The 16,967-nt window shown below is 58.8% G+C and overlaps 4 protein-coding genes and 1 non-coding gene across 5 annotated transcripts; all 5 read left to right on the forward strand.

The window, feature by feature from the left end:
• The first annotated feature begins 2,738 nt into the window (after positions 1-2,738).
• Positions 2,739-4,049, forward strand: GGS23DRAFT_563978 (uncharacterized protein). Its single transcript, XM_051516119.1, has one exon. The coding sequence runs from the start codon at positions 3,030-3,032 to the stop codon at positions 3,531-3,533; it is 504 nt and encodes a 167-aa protein (XP_051373062.1). The 5' UTR covers positions 2,739-3,029; the 3' UTR covers positions 3,534-4,049.
• A 382-nt stretch (positions 4,050-4,431) lies between these two features.
• GGS23DRAFT_595985 (mitochondrial phosphate carrier protein) lies at positions 4,432-6,085 on the forward strand (the record flags this gene model as incomplete). The annotated part of the gene is made up of 5 exons (XM_051518409.1): positions 4,432-4,679; positions 4,762-4,950; positions 5,071-5,490; positions 5,557-5,902; positions 5,957-6,085. 5 exons carry the CDS (start codon positions 4,432-4,434, stop codon positions 6,083-6,085), a joined length of 1,332 nt encoding a protein of 443 aa, XP_051373063.1.
• Positions 6,086-6,716: 631 nt separating this feature from the next.
• Positions 6,717-9,624, forward strand: GGS23DRAFT_564002 (DUF654-domain-containing protein). The gene has a single exon (XM_051516120.1). The coding sequence runs from the start codon at positions 6,861-6,863 to the stop codon at positions 9,147-9,149; it is 2,289 nt and encodes a 762-aa protein (XP_051373064.1). The 5' UTR covers positions 6,717-6,860; the 3' UTR covers positions 9,150-9,624.
• A 1,279-nt stretch (positions 9,625-10,903) lies between these two features.
• GGS23DRAFT_595987 (heavy metal-associated domain-containing protein) lies at positions 10,904-11,344 on the forward strand (the record flags this gene model as incomplete). The annotated part of the gene is made up of 2 exons (XM_051518410.1): positions 10,904-10,997; positions 11,190-11,344. The coding sequence occupies 2 exons, from the start codon at positions 10,904-10,906 to the stop codon at positions 11,342-11,344; spliced, it is 249 nt and encodes an 82-aa protein (XP_051373065.1).
• Positions 11,345-12,765: 1,421 nt separating this feature from the next.
• Positions 12,766-12,837, forward strand: GGS23DRAFT_t40. Its single transcript has one exon. It is a non-coding gene; the product is annotated as a tRNA-Asp (tRNA).
• The last annotated feature ends 4,130 nt before the right edge of the window (positions 12,838-16,967 follow it).

The raw sequence follows: 16,967 nt of genomic DNA on the forward strand, positions 1-16,967 counted from the left end.
CACGTCACATGGGTGTCGGTGTATGAGTTGGAGAGAGGAAGAGAGAAGAGACAGGAGAACGCCGGCGGTCATACGTACTGCTATTTGATGGCGAAGAGTAATCCCGGAAATTATCGATCCGTGCTCGTGTATCACTTGATAGAACCGGCGCCTCAACAAGTGGCCCGCCCCCTTATCCGAAACACGGGCGCGAGCACCATCCGCCATATATGTATGCCGTGTCTAGTTGCGGCCCGACGCCCGAAGGCTTGGCCGCCGGCTCCGGCCCGGGCTCGGTCGGTATCATGTGACGCCGAACCGCGTACGCGTCGTGTTCGTCGCGCACCGGGCGCCTATGTCTATGCGCTAAGGAGAGGGCGTCTGGCGTCCTTGCGCCCGAGATCTCCGCTCTCGAAGAATATAGGTCAGACCTCTGCGTAGAGAGGGGTGCAGCGCTTCCCGTGTCTGCTTTCTATGCGGTCGTCTCTCAGCATTGGAGTCTCAACGTTGGGGGAGGAGGTGAGAGGGGATGATGACATGGACGACCGGTCCTATTGCGAACCTCGTAGCCAAGAGACCTCTGACTCGTGCGCCGAGAGGATTCTATTACCCCGCCCGGACGGCTCTTTTCGGCTCCAGCGTCCGCTGTGGACACCTGGGCAAGAGAGGGCATGCCCATGCGAAGACTGTTGGGAGCGCCTTATATGCACCCCAGAGATTCCGCAGCGCTCGCCAGTCCAATAATTAGCCTTGGTGCTTGGCACGCTGCCTTGCGGCACTTCGGTGTCGTTTCTTGGATCTGCTCCCGCCTTGCAGTCTCTACCCGCTCCTCTCGCTTCCTGGCGCCTGGAGGTGGGTAGCCCTGCTGCAGCTTGCTGACACGCCGTTTATTGCCAAGTCGTCCCGCAGGCTGCACAACGGGGGGGCACCCTGCTGCAACTGAGTGGATGCCATAGGACGTCATCGGCAATAGCGCGACGGCAACGGCTTGGCTACCAGCAGTACATGTGAAGGGGCCGCACCGAAGGGCGTCCACGTCCATACATGTTATCGTAGTTGGGTAGGGAGGAGCATCAGGCCCAACTTACGCATGTAGGCACGCTTCTCGAGGGAGGGAAGAGAAAACTGGTTAGCATGCTCAGCCGTCACGCGCCGGCCTTCCCGCTCGCTTCCCCACCCCCTTTCCTGAAGGGCTCGTCAGACAGGTCTCGGACTGGGCGACGCGCCTGGCCCCAGGCTCCCCCAATGCCTGGGCTGCGGGAGCGATTCGATGCGCGTCCGCATCGCTTATCGGTATTGTGGGAATGTGTACAGGAAGCTTCGCTAGTCTCTCTCGCGGCTCGGCCTTCATGGCGTCTCCTCACGGGCGTTCGTCTGTGTACGTGAAAACCAGGAGAGAGAGGGGGGGAGGAGCAGGTCGTCGGCCCCTGAAGCTTGGACACGTAGAGCATGGGGATGATAGAGCGGGGACAGGACAGATGCGGCACCCACGGTGTGTGTGTGTGTTTATCCGTCTCGCGCTAGCGATCAGGGCCCCCAGGCCGGCGACTCTGGGCTGCCATTGCTAGTTAACAAGACGCCGAGTCTGAGCTCCGGGAATAGCAGCATCTCTCTATTGCCACTCAGCTCTCCCAATTTCTCCTTTTCGGGCGTTTCGATTTCACCACGCCCGTAATCTCTGCAGAGGGGCCGTGCGCGCAAGTTGGCCAGAGCCGTCCAGCTGGCCGTGGAGAACCGAGTCGCGAACCGGCGTAGCGTTCAGCTGGGCGTCGGGACAACAACGAGCAGCGCGCTGTCGAGACAGGGACGGGCGAGCATTGGCCGAGACGGAGCGAACACGTCGTCGCGGCGAGGGATGATTTGGCGAGGGCGACGCATCTGCCGCGCCCGGCTGGGGAACAAACGAACGTCTTGTCCACAACCGTCGACCCCTAAGAGGGTTTAATATGAGGCTATATGGAAATATGTATAATTTCGGGCTGTGCTTCGTCGCCGGACCAGGACGTCGCTGTCCCGCCACGTCATCTCCCGTCGAGAGTAGGACAATGCTAACACAACTCCGTAGTCGAAGGTGGATCAAGCCTTCGTCTCAAATGTGCGGGAGATCCAGTTTCACGCACCTACCAATAAGTTACGTATGCGTATTAGGTCCGACGCGAGGTTGTTCGCGGTGGGGAGGGTCCTCGGGAGTCTCGATGGCAGCGGGGCGCCGAACCAGCTTAGCAATACGAAGACCAGGAGTCGCCATCCAGCCTAGCAATTTCGATTTTCCGGTTGACGGGTGGAAACGGGCATGTTCAGGAGAGCCATGCTCAATATCGACGGGTTGCCCTAAATGTGGATCGGCTCCTAGTGCAATGGGCTACTTATCGGGAAGCGGGGGGGGGGTTCGTATCCCGTGTGAGAAATATCCACGAATTTGGGCCGAAGAACAATCTGGCTAAAAGTGTTATGCGACCTCCCTGTCACCGCAGCAACAACAGCAGCAACGGCACCCGCAACTCCCCGAGAGAAAGCAAAAAATAGAAAGGAAAAGAAGAGGAGAGAAACGAAAACCCACCATGGGTAAGACCGCGATACCGGTGGCTTTCTTAGTCACGAATGTGGTTGGGACCTGCGAATCCGCCGCGCGCTATCTGTTGCTTGTCGCTTCGACCGGCCCCCTTCCCCACTAGGCCTACCAGTAGGTGGGCGGTGAATTGCGGAAGAGGAGGAAGAGGAGCAGAAGGAGGATGGACAGATAAGCTTACACGGCCCAGTTGGACTCTTTTTCCGCCAACCGACCTTGGACCCAACATCTTGGCACTCCAGACCTGCTAGCAACATTCCTAAAGCAGCCCGTCTGAGGGCTCGGGTGTGGCATAGCTGTGCGAGGAGCATATCGCGCAGAGAGGCAGTGGAAATGAAGGGCCGGCGTCGTGCCGAAAATAAGTCGGAGCGGATCGGGAAAGAGTGGGTCAGCCGGTATAAGCTGGGCCGGATGGACGAGTTGGGAGGGCTGGTAGGACGTCGAGGAGGGCAGCGCCAGGAGGGAGAAGAGGCGGTTGGAGATGTTTCGGGTAATTAGAGGGTGGTCGCGCAATCAAACTGTGGTTATTTTTGCGATAAAAAAATTTTCCTCTTCTCCAATTCCCTTCATCGCTTTCGCCCAAAGGAGAAAGATGGATCGGGTTCCCAAACCCAACCCACGTTGCGCTCAGGGGTTCGGGTCCACTTGCACATGCTTGCTCGCCTGGCTTTCGTCAGTTTTCGATTTCATGCTGCAACGTCGAAGGAATCGCAGAAGGGAACCGGGCCAGAAAAAATCGGAAAAAAATCCGAGAAAAAGCGAAAAAAGGGCTCAGCACCGGCGGGCTGCCAATGAAAAGAGAACGACGAGAAGACAAGCTTTCTGTTTATCGGGGCGAGGAAGAGGCCGTGGCGTGACTTTAGTAATGTCAGGCCACCGTGGCAGCCTAAAGGGCCCCCTAAGGAATGGAATAGACGGGAACGATTGCCATCGCCTCTGCCATTGCTCGGTGGCCATTGGGTCGCCCGCCGGCCCCCTTCGCTAACACCCCGCTGGAGGGCCCGAGGAGAGGCCCTGTCTTGTCGCCTCTGGTCCTGCCTGTGACCCTGCCTGTGACCCTGCCTCGGGTTCTCTGGGTCCTCTCTTCCCTCTTCCCTGGGCCTCTCTCCTCTCTCCTCTCTCCTCTCGGGTCCTCTGGCTCCCCTCTCCTCTGCCCTCGGCCACCCCTCTGGCTCTTCCCGATCCAGGCACCGCGCACGGTCCAGGTACACCGCGTCGCAATTATCACCTGTCACACATTCGCACCCTCGCCCAATTCGGACCTTTGCTGCCGAGATCGGGCCTCCCCTGCGTCGTAGCCTTGATTGACCGAGGTGAAAAGAAAAGAAAAAAAAAAGAGCGAGGAAGAGTCGGGAAAAACCTCCACCACCGATGATGAAATCACGAGCAGGGATCCCCACGACCCGTCTGACTTAATTGCCACGCTTCCGCCCTCCCTCTGACTCGTGCTCGTCCCTCTCTCCTACTGTCGTTATTTCTTCTTCGTCTTTCGTCGTCGTCTTATCTTTTCTCTCCTAGATCTCTGTCTGCTTTTTCTTATCTTTTCCCCCTTCTCCTGCTTTTTCTTGCCGGAAGATAATTATAGACGTTATTATCCTCGCCTGCAAGAGGGATTATTGTTCTCGAGGGGACCACCGTCGACTCTCCCACGCGCCCCAAGGCGCCCGGCACTCCTTGATCGCGACCTCCTGGCCTCTAGATTCGGTAAGTCGGATCGCGTTAGCGACCCTCCCTCTTCGCTCGCTCTCTTCTCTCTCCTTCCTCTCTGATGCTGACGTTGCACCGCCGATAGCCTGAGAAATAGAATAGAAAGATAAAAAAAAAAGATAAAAAATCTTACCACGACCACACCGCCGGAGCTCCCGCTCACCCCCGACTACAAGATGATCATCACACGCCTCATCTCGCTCACCAACTTCGCCGTCGCCTCGTCCGCGCTCGGCTTCCAAGTCTTTGTCCTCTACCCGTGGCACAACCAGCTGGACCAGTCTTTCGAGGAGCTCAAGAAGGAACATCTCAGGGTTCTGGAGGCGGTGAGGGAGGTCGCGAAGGAGGTGGACCCCAATTCGCGCAAAGGCACGGCCGACTCTATCCTGGGCCGCCTGGGGATGAGCGCTTTTAGCATCAGAAGGTGATTTCAATTTTAGCACGCATGCAGTAATCTGATCATACTAGCACTCGAAGGTTCGGCGCTTATACCAACTCAACAACAGTCTTCTTTCGTCTAGAGAACCCCTCTCCCCAAGTGTCTTGGACAACAGTAATGTTGTGAAATATGCCGCGGACGGCATCCCCCCTGTTCCTCCCGTGTCGGGCATGCGGATATCGGACTTGGCGAGATACGCCGTCTCGGGAGCCATCTGCTGTTCCTTCACCCATGCCATACTAACCCCCGTCGACGTGTAAGCCTATCATGAACTCTCTGCGTAGTTAGCCCGCTCCCCCCCCCCGGGGGACCGTGATCGCCACCAGCGGGCATACTTTCCGCCTAGTGTCGGGTAGGCTAATGTGTGTGTGATCAGTGTCAAAACCCGCGTGCAGCTCGAGCCTGCAAAATATAACCGAGGTTTAGCCGGCGGCATGCGTCAAATAGTCGCCAGCGATCGTCCAGCTGCCCTGCTCACGGGGCTTGGCCCGACCGTCACGGGATACTTCCTGCAGGGCGCCTTCAAATTCGGCGGGTACGAGTTCTTCAAGAGGCAGGCCAACGACTGGCTGGGACCCGAAAAGGCGGCAGCCAATCGCAACGCCGTCTACCTCGCTTCTTCCGCCGCTGCCGAGTTCCTTGGCGACATCCTGCTCTGTCCCTTCGAAGCTGCGCGCATCAGGCTCGTGTCGCAACCGTCATTTGCTCCCGGCATGGCGACGGCCCTGGCGAAGATGGCGAGGCACGAGGGCATGGCGGGTCTGTACTCGGGCTTTACACCGATCGTGCTGAAACAGTGAGTGCGGTCAGGTGTGCGAACCTCTCTCTAGGCCGTGCTGCTAACCAGTGAACCCCCATCTAGGGTCCCGTATACGATGGCGACATTCGTAGTGTACGAGAAGGCGATTGAGGCGGCATACACGTGGGTCGACAAGGAGAAGGCGTCGAGCGCGACACTCTCGGGCGTGAATCTCGGCTGTGGCCTGATTGCCGGCATGGCGGCGGCCATCGTTTCGCAGCCGGCGGATACGGTGTTGAGCAAGATCAACAAGGAGAAGGGCCGCCCCGGCGAAGGGACCGCACGCCGCATCTTCAACATCGTGAGCCAGCTCGGGCTGCGCGGGAGCTACGCCGGCATCGGGCCGCGACTCGTCATGGTCGGCGGAATGACGGCTGTCCAGTTCGGAATTTACGGCCACATTCAGAGGGTAGGGTTCCCATCGTCAGCCCCTGATTCTGCCTCTGGCTAACCGCGATGACAGGCCCTCGGCGCGACCAGCGACGCCCCTAAAACGACGGCGATCAGCGAAGCGCACAAAGTGGCGAAGGTGCTCAAAGTCAAGAGCGAGAACATAGATCTCGGGAATCTGTTGCCGACATCGAAATACTAGTTAATACTAGTTAACAGGAAGGGGCCGGTGCTCAGGCGACAAGCAAAAAAAGCGCCGGGCGAGAAGCAGAGCTGGAGCTGCGACGAGCGGTGGTGGTGAGTGCGTGCATACGTGGTTCGAATGTCTGGGTTGAGTGTCTTGTACGATTCGACATTACTAAAAAGATACCTGTATAGAGTACAGCATAGAAGTGTAGACATCTAGAGGGAGAAGATAGACACAGACATAGACGCAAAATAATCGCAAGAAATCGTTAATACACTTACCGTCCATACAAAACTGCAAGTGATAGCTGTCGCATGACGAAGGCGGAAACAGAGTAAAGAAGAAGAACTGAGGTGGCATGAGTAAATGGTCTGGTCTAGCTGTAGTGAATTTTAGTATTGATAGATCGGGAGGGCAGTAGGGCTCCGAAAGGGAGGGGGGCTTTGATGCCCAGCGTTGGGTGTGGAGGAGGGGCAGGGAGAAGAGACAACCCGATAGGGGGTAGAGGCGGAGGAGGAGGAGGAGGAGGAGGAGGAGTGAGGGGGAGGGGTTCGTGGGTGACGACAAGACGTCATTCAGGCCAAGGTGAAGTTGCCCCACTATCGGCGAGTCGGGAATTCGGTACGTAGCTTTCAAATTGAATTCTGTCGATACAGGTACCTACCTCGTCTTGTCTCGTCGCAACTTTCTGACCTTCACCTTCTCGCATCTTTCTCTACTAGAGGCGACATATATACGCTGATCATTTAATCAACCCGCTCCGGCCCGACAGGAAACACCCACAGGCAAGATGTCGAGTAGGCAGCTGAGAAAGCTGCAGAAGCAAAAAGAGCTTCAAGACCTCCGAGCGCAGAATGCCGCAGACGACGACGCCGAATCTAGCGAAGATAACCAGCCTATGCTGAAGTCGAGAGCAAATGCATTTACAGGCTTTGCAGCGCTAGGAGACCACGACAACCCGGACCGTGACGGCGACGACAACGACGAAGACGAAAAGGCAGACGATCCAGTGGAAGCGTCTGACAAGAATCCTGTCGCCGAGCCAGATCACACCGATACGCCAAAGAACTCGTCTAAGAAGAACAAGAAGAAAAAGAAGAAGGCCAAGAAGCGAGAGCCTGTCCTTAAACCTGCCCCGCCGGTCGCCCAAGATGGGATGGACGAGATCGAGCGAGCGCTCCGGGAACTCAAATCACCCGGGGGGGTCCCTATCACCTCCGACCCTACTTCGAAACCATCCCCCGGAGGGTCTTACTACCGAATATGCGAGCTCCTCAAGGTGAGCTCTCGCCACCTCAAGGTCCTAAACGAGATGCGCACTCTTTTCGGCCGAGAGGCCATCGTCGCCGCCCAGACCGAGGAGGACCAAGAACAGACCCAGGCGCGGGCCAGACGACAGCGGCAGCCTCTAGAGCAACAGGTGGACCTGGAAACCTACCTCAAGGCCCAGCCCGGCAAGAGCCTGCCAGAGGTGACGCTAAGACGAAACCCCTTCCTGACCGGAAAGGAGACGTGGCCTCGTGCCTCCACCGAGGGTCTGACGATGCTGCGTGTCAGCGAACGCCAGGATCACCCCGGCGTGATCGAATTCCGCTTCGCGCACGATGAGGCATACAACAGGCTCGAGTCGAGGTTCTTTAGGATCGTCCAGATGTACGACCCCATGCAGATAGTGTATTTTCTACACAGCCACCCGTACCATATCTCGAGCCTCATCCAGTCCAGCCGGGTGGCCAAGCAGGACCAGAACTCGGCACTCTCCGCCGATCTATGCGAGCGGGCCCTCTTCACCTTTGGCCGGGTGTCGGTGTCGCTTTTCCGGCAGAAGATAGAAGAAGGGAAGGCGAGGCTCGACTTTAGACGACCCGAAAACCGCCAGTTCTGGCTAGCCGGGTACCACTATCTCAAGAATCTGATGATGAAAGGCACCTACAGGACCGCGCTAGAGTGGTGCAAGCTACTGTTCAGCATGGACTGGGATGATCCGTACGGTATCATCAACTTTATCCACCCCCTCGCCGTGCGGGCGCACGAGTCGAAATGGTTCATCGACTTCTGCGACGCCCTGATGCCGGATTTATACCCAACAGCGAGAGATTATATCAGGCAAACGTTGGTGTTGGCCAGGCTTCAGCAGAACGACGTGGCCGGCGCCAAAGCGCTGCTACTGGAAGGTATGGGACGTCTTCCCTGGCTCTACGTCCGTCTCTTCCAGTCGCTCAACTTCGACATCCCCAAGGCCATATGGGGCTTGCAGCCACGCAACCAGGACGAGGAACTTCACACGGAGGTTTACGTACACCAGACGAAGGGTCTGTGGGAGAACACGCAAGCTAGGTCCCTCTTGAAGGAAGCGGGGAAGGAGGCGAGGAGACCGGACGTCAAGACGTTCCCATTTCCGCCCACGGCACAAGCTAACCTCGCGCGGTGTGTCTACTTGTTGGAGGTGCCTTCTCTGATGGGCCTCGTACCTCGCGAGTTGGTCAGCGCGCCGGTAAACTGGGAATTTGATCCATTCCCGCCCCCCTGCGAGGACAACCTCTTTTCGCACGAGTCCCAGAAGCTGCCTTGGTCCCCCGAGTCGATCGACGGGTGGCTCGGGGCTGGAGGTCCCAACGAGGGGCTGGACCTGCGGCGAATACTAGAGGAGGCGCAGGCGGACGACCTACAGGGGATTATCGACGAAGCGGACCGCAACGATAGGGAGGGTCTCTTGGAAGACGACGGGACGCCGAGCCGAGGTGATTCTCACGGCCTAGGGGCCATCTTTCAGGCCTTCATGGATCTGCTCGACCCGCGGGGTGCTTCCACCCACCATAGTGATCTCGACGGGTTTGACCTCGACGGTATCCCCGGGGCTTGGCATGACGACGACGACGATAACATTTCGGACGAACTGCCACCGTTGGTGCCCATGGACGGGGCTGACGACAATAACAGTTCAGGCGAGCTGCCGCCGTTGGTACCTATGGAAGGGGCTAACGACGAGACGGGTGACGAGACGACCCCGATACCTCCAAGTAATCGTGGCACAGAGGGTAGAGATGGGACCGATGATGGCGAAGCAAATCTACGGTAGATCCAATACCCCAGGCAAGGAGCAATCTTTTTCAACCGGCACGTGGTGCACAATGGGTATTTCGAGGCTAGGGAACCAGTCGAGGCATCACATTTCACGACAGTCTCTTACGATAAGCGTCCGTGCCGAGACGAGGAGGCCTAGATGATGATTGACGGCAGCGTCCGTTACTTCATCACCGCCCGTGCCCCGCGGGGTGCCATACGAGACGAGATGACGAGTTAGCTGGGTGGCATCTTGCGTCTCGCGTGCACCGCATGCTCGCGTGTAACTTCATCTACTCGGTTGTCTGCCGTAATGCGTGCGTGTCCTAGCTCGGTTGCTGAGGCACCTGCGGTGGGCAGGTATCGCGACGGGTATTCTTTACGACGACACGGAGACGTATGTGTACGTGTAGGATAGACGGTAGACGATTGTTAGACCTGAAACTCACGGCTTCGTCCGAACAAATTCGTAAGCAGCCATCTATGCGTATATATATGTGTGTGTTTATATATGTGAGTATCGAGTATAACGATGGCGTAAGCGGCGGCGATTATGATGAATCCGAGGCCAATTTCGCGATGAGCAAGTTTCGCCCCTCCTTTCGCTTTCCTTTCTACGTCCTTCGCGAGGACACCCACTGAAGAGGCGAGTTTCGAGTTTCACTATTTGGGCAGAGAGAGCGGAGGGCGAAAAGATTGTGCTATATGAAAACAGGAGAAATGGTAAGAAAAGGGGGACTGGGCCGATGAGAAACTTGCTCAAGTTTCATATCACGGACACCGCCAAGGCGAGTGTAGCGTGCGTTGGATCTGTTGTAGGAGGTTAGGCACCTAGGAGGTAGTGATAGGTACAGGTCGAATGCTGTGGCTTGTATTTAGATAGTATTTAGATAGCAGGTGTACAGCAGGGTTACGGGCTGCCCGGGTGCTGTGGGTGCGGCAAGAATCTAGATGCGACGACGACCCGACGCGCTGTAACCTGTCAATGTTAGGTACGTGGAATTGGCGCCTCAGGCTTAATAAGGGTGTACGCAGACCTGGAATCAGCCCTTGAGCAGGTACCTGAGGCAAAGGTATTTATGCTGCATCCGGGGTTGAGCAGGTACTTCAGGTACTTCGCATTACGTCCGACGTTGACGTCTTCACGGGTCTCACTCGCCAGCAAGGCCAAGTGTCAAGTACCTCTAGTACCTGAGGCGGTGGGGAGCGGATGATAAATCAGGGTGCGGTATGGGTAATCGTGGCTCCTACGTCCATTGATCCCTCCGTCGTACCTCGGAACGGGACTTGTCTGGCGCCCTGTTTGTGAATAGGGAGTGCGAGTTGGAATTATTAATCCGACCCTGGAACTGTCGAAACCGCTTGCCAACGTGACGCTGCCGTACCTGGGGAACACGTACCTATATAAAAGAGCCCGCCGGATGCTTGTGGTCGCTTCTTCTCGCCTCCACAGGTCTCCCTCTCTTTCACACACTTAGAATATCCGAATAGCCATCGGCAAGGAGCCAGCAGTCTCGAACCGGTCAAGTGAATTGACCCCCCCTCCTCTAGTGGCATTTCCTTCCTACCGTCGCTCTCCGTCCCCACCCCTCTGTATCCCGCGGGATTGTCCCTCCGTCAACGAACAAGCTCGCTGCGTCGACCCCGCCGAGATATAAATACCACCTTGCTACCCCGCTACCTCCCCGTCGTCATCGCCAACCCACTTCCACCCACCGCTCGGCTCAACTCGCGCGACTCGACTCGACTCGACTCGACTCTTTTTTCGCAATGGCTGACCAGGAGCATACCTACACCTTTAACGTTGCCATGAGCTGCGGCGGCTGCTCGGGCGCCGTCACTCGTGTGCTCGGCAAGCTCGAAGGTAATGAATGAATAGACCTTGCGTCTCCTGTCCCTCCCTCTCACTTCCGCCTGCCCCTACAGAGTCTACCACTGTCTACGCAATCGCACACGCACAGACAGGCACAGCACACACACACACATATATAAACCGGGACATTGGCTCCCGCGAGGGGATTTGTTCGCTGACAGCGGGGGCGCAAACCCCAAGCAGGCGTCAACAGCTTCACGGTCTCGCTCGAGGACCAGCGGGCCGTCGTCGTCGCGCAGCCGGGGCTCGAGTACAAGACGGTGCTCGACACGATCAAGAAGACGGGCAAGAAGGTCAACTGGGGCGAGATCGACGCCGTCCGCGTCGCCGACGAGTAAACCTTGGCCGACTATTTACGACATCGGGCGGGACCATAGATAAATAATCTAGAGGCCAGGAAGTAAAAGAGGACAAGAGAAAAAAAAAGAGTACGGAGATGGGGGACGAGTGGCACACACGTACGTGGGAGCACCGTGGGAGCACCGTGGGACGGATGAGCGTGCGAACGCATGCTACCGAAGGTCAAACCCGAGCAGGAGGAAGGCATGGGAAGAGTGGGAGCAACGTTCAGGTCTTCCGGCTCGTCACCATAGCACGCAATCATAAGTTTTCTTGCTCGTATATTGCTGTCGCTGTTGCCGCCTACGTCTTGTCCTATTATTTCCTACCGACGAACGCCGGGCCATGCGTACGAGTATGCGCGGCGGTCATGCGACCTGGGGCTGACAACGGCGCTGCTCTCTCTCTCTATACCTACGCCTCCCTCGACGCGGACGGCGTAGGCAATAACTCGAATATCCCGATAGACATGCCCACGCCGCCTACTCTGCTACCATTGCCTTGCTACATCGCACCACTATTACGCATAGCCTGCCTACCTACCCTATATAGATAAACACCTACCTCGTGCGCACACGTAGGAGTGCCTATTCGAGTATACCGCGCATGCGCCCGTCCTATGCGCGATATGTGCGTGCGTATCTGCTACCTACCAGTTCCAACCTAGGCAGGTAGACGTGCTTGCGACATTGGCTTCGGCGCCCTAGGCGCGCCTCGCTTACCTACCTACCTACCTACCTACCTACCTACCCTAACCTGCCGCCGGAGCTAAGTGGCCGACATCGCGGGTAAATCTGTCGGTAGATCGGCGCAGAGCACCCCGGAACCGCAGCCGGATGCTACCCACCTTCCCTCCCTACCTGCCCTCGTGAGTGAAAACCACGCTGCCATGTCTCGGGAGAGAAAGGGTGCGAAAATGCCACTGTTCAGCTTATCCTCTTGTCCTGCCCCGTCTTCGCACGAACTGTGCTTCTCGGCGCGGGCGCCGAGGAGGAGGAGGAGGGAGGAAGAGGAAGAGGAGGCGGCGCGGGGGGGATTGGCAGGTTAGGCACCTGTAGGTAGGTATGCCCGTAGCTAAGCACGTGTGTGGGTTGGTGGTAGCGGTAGCGGGAAAAGAGGGGGAGGGTTGCGTCCGGTCGGACGGACGGGGTCTCGTCGGTTTCTCGGCCTCTCTCTTTCTCTGTGTCGCTCTCGCTGTCATGGCTTGCTCGGTCCCTCGCCCGCGACGGGTTCCGCTCGCACCGGTGGAAGCGCAGCGCCGTCGCGGCGGTTTGTCGCCGCCCGCCGGAGACGAACGTCGGCGTCTCCTCATAGCGCGCGCCGACGTTCTTGGGCCAGCGATATGGCGCCATGGGCTTGCGGGGGCCGAGAGACGGCGCGCTGGGTCATATCAGAGCGACTAGCACGTACGACATTTACGTCTCGATTGGTCTAGTGGTCAGGATACCTGCTTGTCACGCAGGTGGCCGGGGTTCGATTCCCCGATCGAGAGCTTTGTCATTTCCCTTTTCGCTGGACTTCTTTTTGGTTCCCGTCTGTCTGTCTGTCTGCATCTCTCTGCCTTTTCAGCTGCCCGGGGGAGGGGGGCAGTTTAATTTTGCGTTTTCAGCTAGGGGTGCCGCGCAATGCGCCGTCCCGTTCTTTTTCGTCTTGGTCTAGTAGTCTAGTGTTTTATGCGTTCCCGTGCCCGTCTGTTCTCCCTCGCTCATTTTTTTTTTTCGTCGGGACTAAGCCAGCCGCGGGATCGGAATCAGCCCGATTTCGATGCTCCCTCCGGGGGGGTGGTCTGTATGCTTACGTCTGTGCGATCGCCATCGCTCCTTGCCAAGCCCGACCGGGACCGACTCGACAGAGCAATGGCAAGCGAGGGAAGATGACATGTCGTCGCCGCGCTTACGACGCGTGGCTCGGCCACGCCATGGGACCGGGCGGGCGCAACTCGCGCGAGAACTTTCACGCGCGCAGGAGGGGAGGAGGGAGGAGGAGGAGGAGGATGTGGCACAGCTCGGTATAGGCCGAGACCACAAGTGCGTTTCATGGCGCCTCCGTCCCCTCCCCAGGAGCTGGCTATGCGAGACGCCACGGTCCTGGCGTCGCCTTCCCATTTATGGGCCCCGGAGGCCTTCGCATCCCATATTTAGAGCAGAACACGAGGGACAGGACGGGCGGGCGAGCACGCGAACGCAGACCGGCAAACCGGCAGCACTCCGTCGCGCGTGAGCCACGACGCGTTGCGTGCGTGGGCATGGCGTGCGCGTGGGCATATAGCTCCTCTGTCCGCCTGCTCGTCGAAGAGGAGCGGCCGGCTTGACGGGGTGGGGGGAGGAGTGGGAAAGGACCCGGCTCGCACACTATGGCAGGCAGTGCCCAATAGTTGGGTAGCCCGCGCTCGCTTGCTGCCACGCCCTAGGCGGCGCGACGTCGACACTAGCATCGTTCGCGGCCGGAGGCGTCCCGGGCTGGCCTCCCAACCTGCGAGAGCGCGCGCGCGCGATATCGCGACGGGCGGGCCTGGGATGGCGGCGGCGGCGGCGGCGGCGGCGGCAGCTCGTGAACAAAGAATAGACTCGACGCCGCTGCGCCTAGGTCGAAGACGGGCTTACGGAGATACGGCTCGTGGCGGAAAATATAGGTGCTCGCGTAATTGGGACGGACTATATAGGTAGCACGCTTTAGGCTAATATAGGTGCTAGGCGAGACTACCAGTCGGCGAGTCGCACGCTGGGGCGTGGCTCTCCCCCCCCCCTCTCTTTTTCCGATATAGATGGATGGATACTTGGATGTGGTTCCTCCCGACGCACTACGGAGGGTGCGAAGGACTGCCTATTATATAGGACCATGGCAGTAGTAGACCTAGCCGACACGCTTGCGGCAGAACCGTACGAGCGAAGGCGGGACCAGGTCCCTCCCTCCCCGGTCCTCCCTCCCAATGGGGTGGCACCCCATCTCCCCGCCCTGCTCTCGGCCGTCGGCGTGCGCGCCCACGCGGCCACGCCGGTGCCATCGTGGTTGACGACACGTTGTACCTGGCGCGGGAGGATGCAGAGCTCCACACTCTCCCCCCCCCCCCCCCCGCGCCCCCCTCTATACGGCAAGTCGAGTGAGTCGTGCGATGATTAGCCAGGGCCCAGCTGCGACGGGAAAACTCCAGTTACGACGTCTACGGGCCCGAGCTGCCAGTGGGAAACCCGCCCACCGGGCCATCCCTGACGGCTTTGCTGCATCTCGGTCCTGGTGCTTCCTGGCCTGCCCGTTTCCGTCACCGAGAGAGGAATAGGATCTAGCCGAAGTGCACGTGGGAACGCCTTCGTCCAGCCAGCTCGGTGCCATGGCAATGCCAACGAGGCGCCAAGTCGGCCGGCGCAGCCGCGCCCTCCCCCATCCAGGACGGCCTGATTTCGAGGCGCGGTGGGCGCGCGCTGGCGTGAGTCGCGCGAGGGGGGCTCGTCATCAACTGCCTGGCCGACTGCAATAGTCCCTGCGTGCATTCCCCCCTCTCTCCCCTCTTCCCCTCTTCCCCTCTTCCCCTCTTCCTCTTGCACCCGCCATCTCCTATCCGCACCCCCTTCCCCTCTCGAAAAGCCCCCCCCATTACGTCGGAAGACAGGGCGAGGCGCGCCCCCGAGATATTGGGGAGCGATGGGTATCTCGGGGAGCGATAGGGTCGGACACCGCGCAGGATGCAGTACCTAGGGTCTGGTGTGAGCCTGCCGGCGTTGATTGTAGGCCCTCGTCGACGAGGTGCAGCTCAGGTGGCTGCTGCAGATGTCGCCGGCGAACGTCGCGTCGGGCGCCTAGCCACGTGCTGCTACGCGAAATTTTGTCGCGTTCTGCGCGCGACCGGCGGCCCGGGTAGCAGGCTCGGCCCCTTCTCGCCGCCCCCGACATCTACCATTCCCGGCATAAGCGGCGATGATTCTGGGTCCTCCTCCTCCTTTTGTCCTCTTTTCCTCTTGTGTTTCCCTCTGTGTTGCGTGATGTTGTGTCGTCCTGGTCGGATTCCTCCTGAGACGCATGGCCGCCACTTAACGCGCATATGCGCGCGCTTCTAGCCGCGCCAGACGAGGTCCGCCGCCCACTGCGCCGACCGCGGCATCGTCTACGAGGACGTGAGGGCGGCCGCGGGCTCGAGCCAGCATTAGCAGTAGCAATAGCAGCAGCAGTAGCAGCAGTAGCGGTAGCAGTAGCAGTAGCAGTAGTGGCGGCGGCGGAAGCGGTGCGTTGGCGCTGCTGCTGCTAGGTCAACCAGCTGGCGCGCCCGCGGCCTTGGCTAAAGCTGCGCTCGCCGGCAGTTCCGACAGCTATTCCAGCCGACGACGACGAACCCCGGCCACATAAGCGAGTAATGAGCGAGTGAGCGAGACGATCTGTTACTCGCTCGCGCAGCAGGCGAGTACGGCATGTGAGTCCCCCACTCCCCCCTCGTTCAGGAACGGAGGGACGGAGGAAGGGTGGGTGAGCAGCAGGCACGTGTCCGATTTGGGAGGGAGGAAGCGAAAAGGAAATGGACAATCAAAAAAAAATTTACCTAAATAGAGGGAGAAAAAAAAAAGCAGGGTGGGCTCGGGCAGCCAGGCCTGGCCAGGCCAGGGCGCAGTCGATCGAGAGGCTGTGGGTTGTTCCGTAGGTACGTTTTCTTACCTACCGAGTGTAGATCATGGAGAGTTCGGCCGTCTGTGCGGCTATCAGGTAGGCATACTCACATGCAACCATACGATCAATTTCGTGTCGAACAGGCACCTGAGGGAGCTGAGATGAGAGAGGAGATTGAGAATCCTAGCCTGGCCGCGATGACGGCAAGCCGATGACAATTTCTTCTTCTTGCTCTACTTCGTCTCTCATTACCACCTGCGCCGTGCCCATCTCGTTTCGTGCCGGTTTTATTTCTCGACTTTATTGTTTTTTAAGTCCCCCCGAGCGAGTCGCCGTGAGGGAGGGCTGGGCGGGCTGGCCTGGGCAGGCTGTCAAGAGCTGTCTGTCTCACTCCGGGTGGGCCACCATTGATGCGAATCCGGCGTCGTCCCGCGCGTTTCCAGCTCTGTGCATAGCAGACGACAAGTCGATCCTCGTATCCGGCCGTGATGTCGAAAGGTAACGTTCCCCCGTGCTACGTCGGTGTCTGCCCAGGCGTGGGATGGCGTGTGGTAACGCCGTACGGTAGGTGTACTGAGTAGGTTATGCGCGTCCTGCCCCTACCTATATAGAGAAGATCCTTCCTATTCTTTACTTATTGCTGCTACCTAGTCGGGCCTCGTCCTCTCGCCCGCCTCCCCCCCCCTTCCCCCCCGGCCCCCTGGCTCCCTGGCTCTTCCCGCGCGTCTAAGTCTAGACGAGAGAGGCCGAGAGACAGCAGACCGGGGGGGGGGGGGGGGAGGGGCGAGACGGGGTGGAGGAGACAGGCACAGAAGTGTGCGAGAGAGATGAAACAGGCGTGCGGTTGGCGAGAAGGCACCGGCCAGACCGCGAGACAGCCTTGGAGACGTCACAGCCAGCGCAGAAACTCGCCGCGCTGCTGATCTACATATATTGGTGCAGCGCGTGCCGGCGAGCCTGTAGGCGCAGGCGAGCGGATTCTGAGCAACCATATTGCAACGTCGCTAATTTTGTTGTGCCCCAAGAGAA

Source organism: Durotheca rogersii (assembly GCF_024521655.1).
Source record: "Durotheca rogersii strain YMJ 92031201 chromosome Unknown GGS23scaffold_7, whole genome shotgun sequence".
In the NCBI taxonomy this organism is placed as follows: Eukaryota; Fungi; Ascomycota; class Sordariomycetes; order Xylariales; family Xylariaceae; genus Durotheca; species Durotheca rogersii.

What these genes read in the sequence shown, in the direction of transcription:
- GGS23DRAFT_563978 (XM_051516119.1), top strand. Translation starts at nt 3,030, where the DNA reads ATGTTTCGGGTAATTAGAGGGTGGTCGCGCAATCAAACTGTGGTTATT.
- GGS23DRAFT_564002 (XM_051516120.1), top strand. Translation starts at nt 6,861, where the DNA reads ATGTCGAGTAGGCAGCTGAGAAAGCTGCAGAAGCAAAAAGAGCTTCAA.